The 14251-nt window shown below is 35.9% G+C and overlaps 1 protein-coding gene across 8 annotated transcripts in view; it reads left to right on the top strand.

Moving 5' to 3' along the window:
* Window positions 1–14019, top strand: part of GOLGA4 (golgin A4) — a 116241-nt gene extending 102222 nt beyond the window's left edge. For 5 of the 8 annotated variants that reach the window (XM_007971784.3, XM_037988457.2, XM_037988456.2 and 2 more), the window contains 3 exons: window positions 2557–2643; window positions 8752–8814; window positions 13347–14019. In XM_007971784.3, coding sequence (XP_007969975.2) covers window positions 2557–2643; window positions 8752–8781 — 117 coding nt within the window. In that variant the 3' untranslated portion in view covers window positions 8782–8814; window positions 13347–14019. The remainder of the gene's footprint in view (window positions 1–2556; window positions 2644–8751; window positions 8815–13346) is intronic. The other 3 variants (XM_073023360.1, XM_073023359.1, XM_007971781.3) reach the window with 1 other exon arrangement.
* Window positions 14020–14251: the final 232 nt, after the last annotated feature.

The following is a 14251-nucleotide window of genomic DNA, read 5'->3' as shown; positions in this document are numbered from 1 at the left end:
TCTTTTAGCTTTAAACTTTTCTTCTACCTCTTTCTCACTTCCCTCAGCCTTCATAGAATTGAAGGGAGTTAGGGCCTTGCTCTGGATTAGGGTTTGGCAAGGGGAATATTGTGACTGGTTTGCTCTTCAGACCACTAAGACTTTCTCCAAACTTCTATCCAGACCATTAAATGAAATAAGGCTATTTCATTCTGATTTGTGTGTTCACTGGAGTAGCACTTTTAATTTCCTTTCAAGAACTTTTCTTTAATGTTTACAACTTGGCTAACTGGCATACAAGGCCTAGCTTTCAGTCTGTCTTGGCTGTCAGAATGCCTTTCTCACTAAGCTTAATCATTTCTAGCTTTTGATTCAGAGTGAGAGGCATGCAACTCTTCCTTTTACTTGCATACTTACAGATCATTGTAGGGTTATTAATTGGCCTAATTTAATATTATTGTGACTCAGGGAATAGAGAAGCCCAAGGAAAGGGAAAGAGATGGGGGCTCAGCAGTACACAAACCACATTTTCGGATTAAGTCTACTGTCTTACATGGGCATGGTTTGTGGTGCCCCAACACAGTGACTATCATAACATCAAAGGTCACAGAGTGCAATAACAGATATTATAATAATGAAAAGATTTGAAATACTGCAAGTATTATCAAAATGTGACACAGAGATATAAAGTGATCACATGCTAGAAAAATGGCACCAATAGACTTGCTTGACAAAGGATTCCCACGCACCTTCAATTTGTAAAATAAAAACAAAAACTAAAAAACAGTTTCCGTGAAGCTCAGTAAAGTGGAGCGCAATCGAATGAGGTATGCCTGTACTTCGTTTCTGGACTGCAGTTTAACACACAAGATTCTAGGCAGTACAATTTAAATGATGAGGGTTTTTGTAAAATGCCTTTGGAATTTTCCAAGAACTGAGTTGTCTTAAATATATATATATATATATATATATATATATATATATATATATATATATATATATTTGTTGTTGATGTTGTTGTAGTTTTTAAGACAGGATCTTACTCTATCACCTGAGTGACAGTGGTGCAATCATCATTCACTGCTACCTCAAATTCCTGGGCTCAAGCAATTCTCCCACCTCTCCCAAGTAGCTAGGAATACAGACATGAGCCATAACACCTGACTAATTGTTAAAATTTTTTGTAGAGATAGCCATAAATAAAATAGCCATAATCCTGGCTAATTTAAAAAATTTTTTTGTAGAGGTGGGAGTCTCACTGTGTTGCCTAGGCTAATCACAAACTTCAGGCCTCAAGTGATCCTCCCACCTCAGTCTCCCAAAGTGTTGAGATTACATATTTGTCAGCCACCATACCCGACTAAACTTTTTTTTTATGACCAAAATGGGAGAAGACGAAAGACAAAAGGAAGAAGAGGTCTGAAACTAAAATCTTGCCATGTGTGGGATTTGTGAGTGAGGAATAGTATTAGTTGATCTGTTAGTAGAAATAAATATTAGAAATATGTAAAGTGTCTTGCCTAGACTTAGTATATAATAAGAACTTTAAAAAAGCTAGTTCCTTTCCTTCCTGGAAATAATTTTGATACTTTTTTTCCTAATGACATGAGTCTCCAAAATTTTTGGTTAACTATATTATCTTTTCCTTCATGACCTTCCCCAGATCACTTCCACCCTTCCCTCTTCCCCCATACGCAAAGTCTGTGTAACTATGATCAAGGAATGTTAGAGTCAGTTTTCCGGGCTACCCTTCCATCTGCTGTAGGAATCTTTAGGAGAATACTACCACCTGATTTTGTATGTAAGCACTGAAGTTGTTATCCTACTTATTTCATAAGTGGTATCTTCTTTCCTCTCTGTCTCCCTCAAAACATCTCATCTTGATACAAAATAGGGAGTTTCAACCTTTGAGGAGAATTTTCCAGGAGCTTATGGGTGACAGTCTGACTTACGGTATATTTATTTAGATCTGCACAATTTATAATCTTGTTTTGCAAGCCGCCATGTGTAATGTTTTGATTCATCATGTTTTCTACCAAATAAAACATCTTGTGTTTATTTAAAATGTAATTTGTATTTCTATTAGGTTGATGTGCTGCATGTCTTGAAAAATACCTACTGAGCATGTTCATGTTCATGCAGTAGCCGTGTTTATGAGATATATGATGTGATTTAGTTAAAGCTGAACATGGGGGTATTTAAAATCTGATTATTTAGAGCATATGTTTTGGCAATACATCACTTACCAGATAGATTTTTGCAAATAAGCCTTTTAAAATGAATGTATAATAAAGTTTTATTTTAATAAAGGGACCAAGGCATTAGAATTTTATATAGCTTCATGCTATTATAAATGCATCTTGTTAAAATAATATAAATCTAGACATTGTAAGGAGTCCTTTTAAATTGAAATTCTAGTGTTGTTATTTCCTTGACTTAATACCTTCACATCATACTTCTTTGTTCGTGGCTTTCATTGAGAGCACTAAAGAATCCCACCAGCAGAACATGTCAGAATGGGTTGAGACTTTATGTGCTTCACTGTCTGTTAGTGATCATCTCTTGCTTTTCTTATAGACCATGGCAAAAGTTATAACCACTGTACTGAAGTTCCCTGATGATCAGACCCAGAAAATTTTGGAAAGAGAAGATGCTCGGCTAATGGTAAGTTCTAGAAGTAGGCTCTAGATAGAAGAAGATGATATCCCATCTGTTTATATTCTGTCTCATTTATAAGGACTTTTGAGTTGGTAAAATAAATTTTAAGATTTCAAATCTTTATTATATCACAGCCTGAAAAATGAGAGTGAATTTACACTAAGACATTTAACCAAGGGTAAATGTGAATGGATGCCCTCAAGGGAAGGAACAGTCTAATTTAATACCATATAAGAGGTTGACACCCGTATATGCCATATGGGATTTCCAGAACTTGGGCTTTTTTTGGAAAGGATGGAAAAGACATTTGTTCGGGGATATCCAGTAATAATTTTTTAATTTTTTAAACCAAATTATATCATGATGTTAGATGTTTTATATATTATAGTTCTTTATTTCATTCCAATTGATTTCCAAATACATTAATTCTGGGTGAAATAATTTAAGCATTCTTGAGCTTTTGATACCTTACAGGGGAAATCAGACAAACGACTGAATTATTTTTAAAAACATAGTGTGAAGTCAGCTGTAATTGAAAAATGAAAGAAACACACACTGTGTAAATTATACAAAATTCTCCATGCCACAGTTAGTTTTGCCCTGGGCCAGTAATTTAATAAGATCCATTCTAGGCAGAGTGTAAAACTTGAAAAATTTGGGTCCTGCATTCAGCTCTCTTTTTCTGCTTCCTTTCCCTGTCTTGATAGTAGCCTGTAGAGCCCTCCGTGAATACCCTCCTCCTCCCAATCTCTTAACCTCTTTCATCATACCAGCGCTGGTTTTCTTCTCTCTCTCCCCTCACTAAAGCAAGCCAACATCTTTTCCTTAATGGTGGGTTAGCGTGTGTCTGAGCATCTCCAATAAAGAGCATAAGTCAGTAAGTCCCAAAGCATCTCATCATATCCCAACAGATTGTTTTCTTACAAAAGTTCTTGATTCTCTTGAACCCAAATCTCCTTCTCTACATGATCACCTATTTGTTCTGGTTCTAACTCATAGAACTCAACCAAAAATCTGGGGATGACCTAGATGGAGGGGTTTTCCCCATTCCGGCTAAATAATACCTCTTACACTTACAGCCTTTTATGAGGTTCCTCTGACCCTCTGCACAAGGTCAGCCCTGAAGGGACCCCAATGTCTCAGGCACATTCTGACCACTTCTTGGTCTCCTCTAAGCTCATCCTAGCTTTCCCTGACCTTTGTCCCAATGCTTCATTGTATATTGTATTGTATTATATACTTCATTGCCTGTTTTCTGAGGTAATTGCTATTGTTTTGTATTACATACTTCATTGCCTGTTTTCTGAGGTAATTGCTATTAATTGCTATTATATTAGCATTTAATTGTTTTTTGTAAAAATCCCTCCTCCGCCACTCCCTGGCATTTAGTAGCCTGAAAAGCATTGCTCTAGTTATTTCTGGTTATAAATATTTTTGATAACGAAGTATGTCACTATAATGTATACCATTCATCAGTAGAATGTTATTTTAAATTATAATGAACATCTAATTCTACAAGTGTGAAATTTTGTATCCATGAGTAGAAATTTTTCCTTTACTGGGTAAAATAGCTATCTTTGTGAAGATAAAAATTTCTAATACAGTTTGAGCCTGTTGACATAATTTTGTCATTATGGTCCAGTTTAAGAAAATAATTTTAAATGATACAAAAGGGCTTTTATATAGTTATCTGTATTCATTCTCCCATAGCTGCTTTATCATCTTGATGTTGGAATATGGCAGACTTTACTTTTACTGCATTTTCTCAGGATTTGCTGTATAGTGTAGACTCATCTTAAGTCACTGCTGTAGCAAATGTGGTAGGAAACATTCCCCTTCATTCCATATACACATGCAGTCTTTGGTTGATTTGCTTTGATGAAAAACAAATCAAATTGGTAAATGTAGGTAGTGAATCAATAAAACTCTTTTAAAGCAGATAAAAAAGTTTCTTTTTGTTAACTTTAAAAAAGTCTTTGAAAAACAGACTGTTTTCTTCCTGAATACAGTGGTATTCATTCTAGGTAGGGATGAAATGGTGGCTGACTTATCCTTCCTGAAACAATCTTCCTTTATCCCAGAGGTTGACCTGCCCAGAAAGAATATTCTACTTTTCTACTACTCCTTTAAGCAAGTCTCATCCATCATTATCTCTTGCTTAATTAATAAGTTCAGTCAGCAGTCGTCTACTCTTCTAGTTGTTACGGGAAATATAGGAAAATAGAAGATATAGAAGACATTAGTTGTTGACCTTGTGGAACTTTTCATTTTAGAGGGAAGGGGTAATATCCATTCATCCATTCATACATGAATAAAAAGATATGCTTAAGTAATATTATTCAAATAATAAAGATGCTTAGGAAATAAGAAATTTTATGATGAACATGAAATGAGGAAGTCCCCAAAATATGAGATGACATGAATTAATCAATTTGAGTCAACTTTTGTCAGTTTAAGGAGATTCTTGATACTTGATAATGTGACTCATGATTGTTTCACGAGTATAAGAAAGTTGAAGCAGGAGTTACCTTTGTGAGAGATTGCCATCATTCATAAAATGAGCAATAAGAATCACTGTCTTTGAATAAGTCTCTTGAAGAAATTTCAGCTAATTTCATACCTCTCTGTCCATTGAGCTGTAGCTCATTAGAACAAAACACAGGTATGAAAATGACTTTTCTTTTTCCAATAGAAAGTGCACATGATGAAATGTATAGAAAACAAAACTGTAGGAGTTTATTAAATAATCATTTTTAAATGATTTAATCACATTAATTTTAAATGTATACATCAAAATGGATCTTTTCTGTAAGTTTTTGTAACTGTGCAGCTATGGTTTCACTTCTGTTAAAATCAGCAATCCTAAGTGTTTTGTTATTTTTGCCTAAGGGCTGAAAAGGTGGTATAAGAAAACCAAAACAAACCTAAAATATGTTGCCGAGCTACCCCCTCTGTCAGATTAATATTTGGGATGCTTACAAGAGTGTGGGTCGTACTTCTTGTTGACAGTATACAGCCCATGTTAGTTTTTACATTATTTATCAGCTATTATCAGAGGAATACATTCTAAAACTTTGCTTTTTGACCATGATGATTATACATTTACTTTTTAGCACTAATCAGAAACTTTCTATGACTGCTGGTGAGGTACTTTTCAATATATCTTATCTTTACTATACTTTGTTCTCTTCAGTGAGTTTTATACCCTTTATGTATAAAACCTCATTAGAGGATACAAGTTATTACTGTTTTCAGAGTTTAACCTAATCTCGAGTAGATTTTATAGATGAGAAATCACTGTCTGTTAAGTAAGGTTAAATTATAGAGCCTAATTACAGTCTGGTTTATTTGAGGGTCTTGGTGTATAGGGAAGGAATCTTAGTCCTTTGTTGACTTGCTGTGGAAACTCAGGCAATTCTCAGAGCCTCTTTTCTTCACAAAACTAACATAATCTTGTTAGGATTGTCGGGGAACTATAGTACAGTTGTCTGTGCTGAGTGATAATGTAGGGATGGTGATGATGATTATTTAGCCTCCTTATAGCAATGTGTAGAACTAGTCTTTTCTGGAAAAAGAGACTGGAAAGGTAAACAAATCATTTATGTGTATAATAAAAACCATTAAAGACCTCAGTAGGAGAGTCAAGTCACAGGATGACACCAGCCCACAAAATGCCCGCATCTCCAGCTTCAGTACCTTAGAGTGCCAACCACATGCGATATTGCTGGAATGAAAGCCTAGAGCTCAACAGCTTGATTGCTGTATGACTTAGAGCAAACCATTTTCATATTTTTGACCCTCATTGGTAAAATGAGATTGTTGGATTATACTCTCTCTAAGGTTTCTTTCCCCATAAAGTATAAAATTTTGTTTTAGATTTGTTTCAAGTAGGAAAAAGAATTGCCTCTAAACAGCAGGCAGAAGTTAAAACAAAATGCACATACCAAATGCACATATCTCTTTTTTTCCTAGAACAGCCTTTTTTCCTTCCTCTCAATTTTTAGTTTACTATACCTTGCTATTTCATTTTGTGATGGTTTAGGTAGCTTAGATGGCCAGAGTAGACTGGATATTTGAGTACCACAGTATGGGCAAGAGTGAATACATAAGTCCTTGGCTTGTCTAATTGTTTGTGTTTTTATTGAATAAAACTGCCCTAGAAGTACACCCTAATTTTTCTTAAAGGAGAATGTTGTTACATTCTTTAAGATAATTTCATTAGGAAAGTTTATTGCAATTGGGTAACAAGTAATTTCAGAATTGAGAGAGTCCTTTGTTATATGGAAACCCCTCTTTAAAAGTTTTCTTAGACATTTTTCTCTTTAGAGTGCTAGCCAAAATGTAATGACATAAACTGACACCACTGTCTTCCTGATGACTCTATTAAAGAAAATTTCTCTTCTTTGATGGAGAAGGTTGGCTTGTTTGTGTTCTCTGTCCATTCTAGTCATGTATTTCAATTGCTCTTTTGTTGACTCTCCTTCAGCTTTGCTTTCACACTGATTCTTGGTGTTGTATATAGTTCTTCATCATTCCTTGCCCTGGACCAGTCTTGTATTCTATTAACGTCTCATTTTCTTCCTTTGTTGGAATTTTCAAAATTTCCTCCGAATTAATAAAATCATCAGAACTTTTCAGCACTGCTAGGTACAGAAGTTTTCCATTCCTACACAAGGTTTACCCTTTCCCTTTGCATGGGCTCAGAAGATGCATGCAAGGTGGGTTCAGGAAACACATACAAATAAAACTGACACATTGTAGAAAATATTGCACGTGTCAAATACGTATTTGTTTTCTTGAGAGTGATTTTTATTCTGGTATTGGTAGAATAAGGTAATATGTGATCATTGGAAAAAACAATGTAAGCCAGAAACATAGAAAGGGAGTCCCTCATGATCTTCAGCCTCCAGACTACTTCTGGTATGCCAGTATCATCTCTGTGAACAGCTTGGGAAATATCTCCATGTTTTCTAAGCCATATAATTACATATTTATAGTTATTCCTTTATCACTTATTTTATAAAAATGAGAGTATGCAATGGCTTGCTTTTTTCACTTAATATATTTTTATATTATTCTACCTAATTACAAATTGTTCTCATTCTTTTCAATGGCTGATTGTACGATTAGATGGATGTCCTACAGTTTAGTTCACCAGTTTCCTGCTCATTCCATTTACTTACGTTGTTTTCAAGATTTTCAGTACTTAACAAGCATAGACATAGGGAATATCCATATACATGGGTTTTGTATACTTCTGCCAGAGTGGATATATTAACCTCATTGTGTTGTGTGTGTTGTACATATTATTTTCTAGCTTGTCTTTTGGTTTTGCTGCTTTTTACTAACTTTAAATATGAAAAATAAATAAAATGAGGTTTCTGAGGTTGGCCACACTGTCCAAGAATAGACTCAGATTTTATAAACAATCTTTGTTTTTAATGCTGCCATTTTAAATCACCGTGAAGGTAATTAATGATTTTGGACTATGATCATCTTACAATTGGGCATAGAATTTATTTAAAGTTTGTCACAGTAAAAACTGTATTTGAGATTGAGTTTCCTTAAATTGAAATTTCAGTTTGGGTCACCGTTCCTGAAACCATTTCTGATACATTGTTGAATTACAAGATAATTATTCAGTGATAAAATTGACATATGTTAGGAATGAGAATTCAACATATAGACACATGTCTCTTCAAATTCATCATCATTTTCCCAAAAACTTTTTAGGGTAAATTGGGATTATGCAAATCAAATTTTAATGTGTACTTTCATGGAATTGTGAAAGATCCTTTTGTAAAGCAAATAATTGCCCCATAATTTAACTGGTAAATATGTACTTAAAATATGCAGTACACCTTTCATTATGTTAAGTCTTTAAATGAAAGTTGCAAGTAAAATCTCAGCGACATAGTATTTTATTTACCTAGGATATGGGGGGAGGTATTACAGATTCCTTATTCCTTGCCTGTGCACCCTCGATTTGGGGAGATTTGAGAAAAATTTAAGTATAGTCTGTAATCCTATGAACTTCATATACACATAGAATCTATGTGTTATATTAAGTCTTAAAACTAACCCAATAAGCTTTTTTTCTTCCTGGCTTTGTAGTTTACTTCACCTCGCAGTGGTATCTTCTGAGTAAACCATCAGTCTGTGCTTAGTTAGCATGTGGTGAGTGAAGAACAATGTCTTGTGTCTTTTGTGCAAAAATCGAATGTGTTGCATGATACTAACCATTTTGCTGGAATTCTTTTGCTCTTGTTTAATGAACATATGATTATGCTATGGGTTAATACAAGTATTTTCTGTTCATTATGTTATATGGATCAATAATAGTTAAAAATTATTACCACCAGTAAGAGTTATATAATTTTAGGAAATTTCATTTCTTTAAAGAGTAATTGAAAGTTTGAAAATTACTCTTTGAAATTTTGTTAAATAATCCAAAAAAGTATTTATGTAACTTATTTTCCCTTTTGTTTTTAATTTTCCAAGAATGATCTTTGAAATTATGATTGTGAGAGAGAAGTGAAAATCATTTTCTAGATAAAAGTGAAGTGGTATATTTCGTGAGAATTAATCCTACTAGCCTAAGTAGAGTCAAGGCTAGTCAGAAATAATGAAAACTAGTAAGATTGATTTTAAAGTATAGCTTTATTACTTCCTGGGATCAGACAGTTTAACACAAGACAACACATTTGTCCTGAGGAGAGACCCTTAGGCAGCCCACTTTAATTGTACGTGATTCTTTCTGATTAACATATTACAGTGAAATGGAGGCATACAAAACGTTTCAGCAGTTGACTGTCTTCATGATTTAAACCCTCTCCCCTCATCTCTACATATTTTTCATGCTGTTAGGTTGATTTAGTACCCCCTAAAAATGTAGCATACATCTTTACCTCACTCAGCCTTTGCTAGAATTTTCACAAAACCAAAACAGATCACAATTAATAGGGCTTCACTATAATTAAAATAAATACTCTCAGTGATTGTTAATATCCAGCTAATAATACTATCAAGGTTTAAAATGGCAAGATACAACATTTCTCCGTTCTTTTAAGCTTTTACCTTTTTTTTTCTTTTTCTTTTTCTTTTTTTTTTTTTTAAATAAGGAGAGTCTTTATTACCCTGGCTGGAGCGCAGTAGTGTGATCATAGTTCACTGCTGCCTCAGCTCCTGGACTCAAGGGATCCTGCCACCTCAGCCTCCCAAGTAATCGGGACTACAAGGCTCCTGTCGATTTTTTTTTTTATTTTATAGTGATGGAGTCTCACCATCTTGCCTAGGCTGGTCTCGAACTCCTGGGCTCAAGTGATCTTCCTACCTCAGGCTCAAGTGATCTTCCTACCTCAGCTTCTAAGCTTTTTTTTTTTTTTTTTGAGAAAGAGTCTCGCTCTGTTACCCAGGCTGGAGTGCAGTGGCGCAATCTTGGCTCACTGCAAGCTCCGCCTCCTGGGTTCAAGCTCCGCCTCCTGGGTTCGTGCCATTCTCCTCCCTCAGCCTCCCGAGTAGCTGGGACTACAGGCACCCACCACCACACCCGGCTAAGTTTTTGTATTTTAGTAGAGACGAGGTTTCACTGTCTTAGCCAGGATGGTCTTGATCTCCTGACCTCATGATCCGCCTGCCTTGGCCTCCCAAAGTGCTGGGATTTACAGACGTGAGCCATTGCGCCTGGCCCTCTAAGCGTTTATCTTTAAAAGTCTTCTATGCCTACATTTGAGCTTCCTTTTGATTTTAATATATATTATTTGGTTTGCCTTAGTGATTACCCAGAACTGTCTTATTTTTGTCATCCACATTACAATGGCTGGCAGTACAGTGCATAGTTTTGTTAGGTTACTTTGATAATAAATGTGAACATTGAAAAACTGTTAATTCAATAGCTAACCCATTAAGTCTTAATGTTTTCCTTTTAAAAACAATATTATAAATACTGCATTGCACTTGTTATATTATTGCAACTAAATATCGATTATCACAGGAAATATATATTGTGCAGCATTTCTATTAATTGACTGTCTCCTCAACTTTTAGTTTGAAACATTTCAGACATAAGATTTGCAAAAATAGTACAGTGAACACCCATATACCCTTCACCTAGTAATGTTTGGCCAGATTTTCTCACTTGTTCTCACTCTTGTTCTCTCTCCATATATATTATTCCCCATTTGTAACATTTGGCAATTATTTACCGACATGCTTGCAAGCATTTGACAATTGTAAACATAGTACTTTAGCATGTATCTTTAAAAACAAGGACGTTTTCCTACGTACAGTACAGTTATTACACTTAGGAAGTTTAATATTGGCTCATACTAATATATAGTACATAATACTCAGTTTTTTCCAGTTTTCCAAATAATGTCTCCCATAATTTTTTAGAATCCAGGATCTACTCAAGAGATTTCACTTTACATTTAGTGGTCATATTTTCCTAGTCTTTTTTAAACTAGAAACTTCTCCTAGCTTTTTTGTCTTTCATGATGCAGCATTGTTGAACTGATCTTGAATTTTGTTTCCCACAACAGATCAAGCTAAGGTTTCAAAATGATAACTGACAAAGGAATTTACATATAACAGAAGATCTTCTTGATGTCTTCTTTAGGTTCCTAGGATCAACATGATTGTTGAACTAGTTTTATAAATAATATACTATTAGTAGTATATTATGAGTGGTGAATCATATTGTTCATTTACAAATTGAGAAGACTAAACCTTCCCCTATCCACTTAATATATATGGAAAGTTTACCTCTATTAATCTTACTTGGTAATTTATTTTTATGGGATTTTAAACTCATACCTCGATGTGACTACTGGTTTTAGCGTTTTCTTTTTCTTCCTTTTCTTTTCTTTTTTTTTCTTCTTTTTTTTGAGACGGAGTTTCATTCTTGTTGCCCAGGCTAGGGTGCAATGGCGCAATCTCAGCTCACTGCAACCTCTGCCTCTTGGGTTCAAGTGATTCTCCTCCCTCAGCCTCCTGAGTAGCTGGGGTTACAGGCACCCGCCAACACGCCCAGCTTATTTTTTGTATTTTTAGTAGAGACAGGATTTCACCATGTTGGCCAGGCTGGTCTCGAACTCCTGACCTCAGGTGATCCACCTGCCTCAGCCTCCCATAGTGCTGGAATTACAGGTGTGAGCCACTACTCCTGGCCAGCATTTTCATTTGAGAAACATTATGAGGAAGACTTTGGCTTTGTCATAGCTTTCCCCGCCCGCCCCCCCCCCCTCCGCATGGTCATACCAGGCTAGAGTGCAGTGGCGTGAACACAGTTCACTGCAGCCTTGACCTCCTGGGCTAAAGGAATCCTCCCGCCTCAGCCTTCTGAGTAGCTGGGACCACAGGCACATGCCACCACACCTAACTATTTTTAAAAAAAAATTTTGTAGATGACAGGGTCTTGCCATGTTGCTCAGGCTGGTCTTGAACTCCTGGGCTCAAGCAGTCCTCCGATCTTGATCTCCCAAAAGTGCTGAGATTATAGGCATAAGCCACCATGCCCAGCCAGCATTTCTAATTTATTTTTTGAGACAAGGTCTTGCTGTGTTGCCCAGCCTGGAGTGCAGTGGTACAGTCACAGCTCACTGCAGTCTTGACTTCCCAGGCTTAAGTGATCCTCCTGCCTCAGCCTCCTGAGTAGCTGGGACTATAGGCACACACCATCATACCTGCCTAATTTTTTCTATTTTTTGTAGTGATGGGATCTCACTATGTTGCCCTGGCTATTTTTAATTTTTAAATTAAATTTCTTAATTCCAGATGAGACATAAATTTTCACACCAAAATGCTGTTTGTCTTTTGCTATTATGTCATGCTGGGAGAATTGCAATATGTAGAATAATCAGCATACTGGATAAGAGGAAAGAGCTCTTTCTCATCTTTATTTTTTATTTTTTGAGGCAGTCTCGCTCTGTTGCCCAGGCTGGAGAACGATGGTGTGATCTCGGCTTAATGCAACCTCCACCTCCTGGGTTCTTGAACCCAGCCTCCCAAGTAGGAGGCTACTGCCTCAGCCTCCCAAGTAGCTGAGAGTACAAGCACCACCACGCCTGGCTAATTTTTTTGTATTTTTAGTAGAGACAGGGTTTTGCCATGTTGGCCAGGCTGGTCTCAAACTCCTGGCCTCAAGTGATCTGCCCGCCTTGGCCTCCCAAAGTGCTAGGATTACAGGCATGAGCCACCATGTCCAGCCTGTCATCTTTCATTCCAATCCAATATTTGTGAGATTCAACCAAGTCAGCGTGTTTACTCCTGGGTTACTGTATAAACTGGTAGCATTCAATATGTGGTGAATGGTTGCAGTTCCAGATTTCACTTAGAAATGCCATTTTCCAGGATTGCTGACTATAGGTTGGTTTACATAATTGCAAGAATGTTAATTTTTAGAAGAACCTTTAAGATTTAGTATTTAAACAATTTCTACTTTTTTTTTAAGAATGGGGTCTTGCTGTGTTGACCAGGCTGGTCTCGAACTCCTGGTATCAAGTGATTCTCCCATCTCGGCCTCTCAAAGTGCTGGGATTACAGTCATGAGCCACCACACCTAGCCTTATTTCTCCTTCCTTACTGCAGTCTCTAGACTATGGAATAGAATTTTATTTCAAACTTGAAAAAGCACATCTCTCAAAAAGTCAACCTAAATGTTTTGGGGTTTTTCCCCCCCTTTATTCTCTTTTCCTTTTTTTCTTTTCCAGTCATGGCTCCGATCTTCATCTTGAAGAAGAGTGACATTGGGCGACTGCTGCTTGGAAAACTGTCCACACTTGCTACTCTTTGAGAATGAAGTTGTCATTCAGGGCCCCTCATGTAGCCAAAAGACCAAGAAAAATCTGGCCCACAGATATGTTGCAGACTGCCTTTAAAATAGATTTCATCAGTGGAGAAATGGTGATAGTTTTTTCTTCAGTTTTCTCTTGGGAAGAGTTTTATGTTGTTTAAAAAATATTTTGAATGACTTAACCTGCTTTATGGGCTTACGTAATATTCCTTTCATCCATTCTTTTTAAAGAACGGCTTACCTTTCCTATTTATTTTTAGGGTGATTTTTTAAAAAAGACTTGTGCAATACATTTTGAGGTGAAACTTAGTGGATTTTTTCTGATAAATTAGAGCATTTAATTGACTATTTTATTCAGGTTGATCTGTTGAATATTTGCTAAAGACCAGTTCTTTAAGCTAAGACATGTAATAAATCCCAAATGGCAGTACCTCATTGTTTACTTAGCTTTTGTACTTATATTTTTCAGAGGAAAAAAACACTACTGTAAATTGTGAATAGCCAATACATAACTGTATTGTATGCAGATCTGTGATTGTTGGCAGTGTCATCTCTGAGAAACAGATAAATAAAGTTTATTTACTATATAACATTTGTTTATTGTACTTCTTCCTCAGTTGAGATCTAGTTTTACAGTGGTTAAGAATGCATATTCTATTTGGATGAATATAGTGAGGAATTATTTGTCAATATAACTAAATGCTGAGCATTTGACAAGAATTTTCGTGTTCAGATTTGGTATGACCAAGTTAGAAGGAGCATGGAAATAATACCCCCATGATGTCTGTTTTAGGATTCTGACAACTTGGAAACGCCTCCTCT

This window comes from Chlorocebus sabaeus, chromosome 15 (genome assembly GCF_047675955.1).
Source record: "Chlorocebus sabaeus isolate Y175 chromosome 15, mChlSab1.0.hap1, whole genome shotgun sequence".
NCBI lineage: Eukaryota > Metazoa > Chordata > Mammalia > Primates > Cercopithecidae > Chlorocebus > Chlorocebus sabaeus.
This window is presented reverse-complemented; position numbering and strand designations above follow the sequence as displayed.